The sequence below is a fragment of the Ovis canadensis genome, chromosome 7, assembly GCF_042477335.2.
Source record: "Ovis canadensis isolate MfBH-ARS-UI-01 breed Bighorn chromosome 7, ARS-UI_OviCan_v2, whole genome shotgun sequence".
In the NCBI taxonomy this organism is placed as follows: Eukaryota; Metazoa; Chordata; class Mammalia; order Artiodactyla; family Bovidae; genus Ovis; species Ovis canadensis.
Genome location: NC_091251.1, coordinates 38587574 through 38588569, shown reverse-complemented (window position 1 = coordinate 38588569; position 996 = coordinate 38587574). Strand labels below are relative to the sequence as shown.

The 996-nt window shown below is 43.0% G+C and overlaps 1 protein-coding gene across 1 annotated transcript; it reads left to right on the top strand.

The window, feature by feature from the left end:
- On the top strand, window positions 1–996 carry LOC138444209 (olfactory receptor 4F3/4F16/4F29-like). Its single transcript, XM_069597507.1, has one exon. The coding sequence runs from the start codon at window positions 10–12 to the stop codon at window positions 994–996; it is 987 nt and encodes a 328-aa protein (XP_069453608.1). The 5' UTR covers window positions 1–9.

Genomic DNA, 996 nt, shown 5'->3' with positions numbered 1-996 from the left:
ATAAAGTTGATGGATGGAGGAAATCATTCAATGGTGTCTGAATTTTTGCTGCAGGGACTCACCAGTTCTTGGGAGATCCAGATTCTTCTTTTTCTATTTTTCACAGTATTTTATATAGCGAGTATGTTGGGAAACCTTCTCATTGTGCTCACGATTCTCTCAGACCACCATTTACATTCGCCCATGTACTTTTTGTTGGCCAATCTCTCCTTCATTGACACAGGTGTTTCCAGCATTGCAACCCCAAAGATGATTTCTGACCTTTTCCGAAGACACAAAGTCATCTCCTTGAGAGGCTGCGTCACTCAGATGTTCTTTATTCACGCTGTCGGGGGTGCAGAGATGGTGCTGCTCATAGTCATGGCCTATGACCGGTACGTGGCTATCTGTAAGCCGCTCCACTACCTGACCATCATGAGCCTTAGAATGTGCTCTTCTCTTCTGGCTGTTTCTTGGACCATTGGACTCATCCACTCTGTGGCCCAGCTGGCTTTTGTTGTCAACTTACCCTTTTGTGGCCCCAATGAAATGGATAGCTTTTACTGTGATTTTCCTCGGTTCATCAAACTTGCGTGTACAGACACGTATAGACTGGAGTTTCTGGTCACTGCCAACAGTGGCTTCATCTCCATGGGCACCTTCTGTATCCTGATGGTGTCTTACATCTTCATCCTGGTCACAGTGTGCAAACACTCTTCAGGTGGTTCATCCAAGGCCCTTTCTACCCTCTCAGCTCACATCACTGTGGTAGTTTTTTTCTTTGGCCCTTGCATTATTGTCTATGTGTGGCCATTCCCTACCTTACCCATAGATAAATTTTTAGCCATCTTTGATGTTCTAATTACTCCTTTTATGAATCCTATTATCTATACATTTAGAAACAAGGAGATGAAGATGGCAATGAGGAGACTGTTTGGTAAGGTTTTAAGTTTCAGGAAGAGTTCTTATGCACAATCCAAGAAATTCAGATTGATCTTGACTATTTTTGGAAATTAA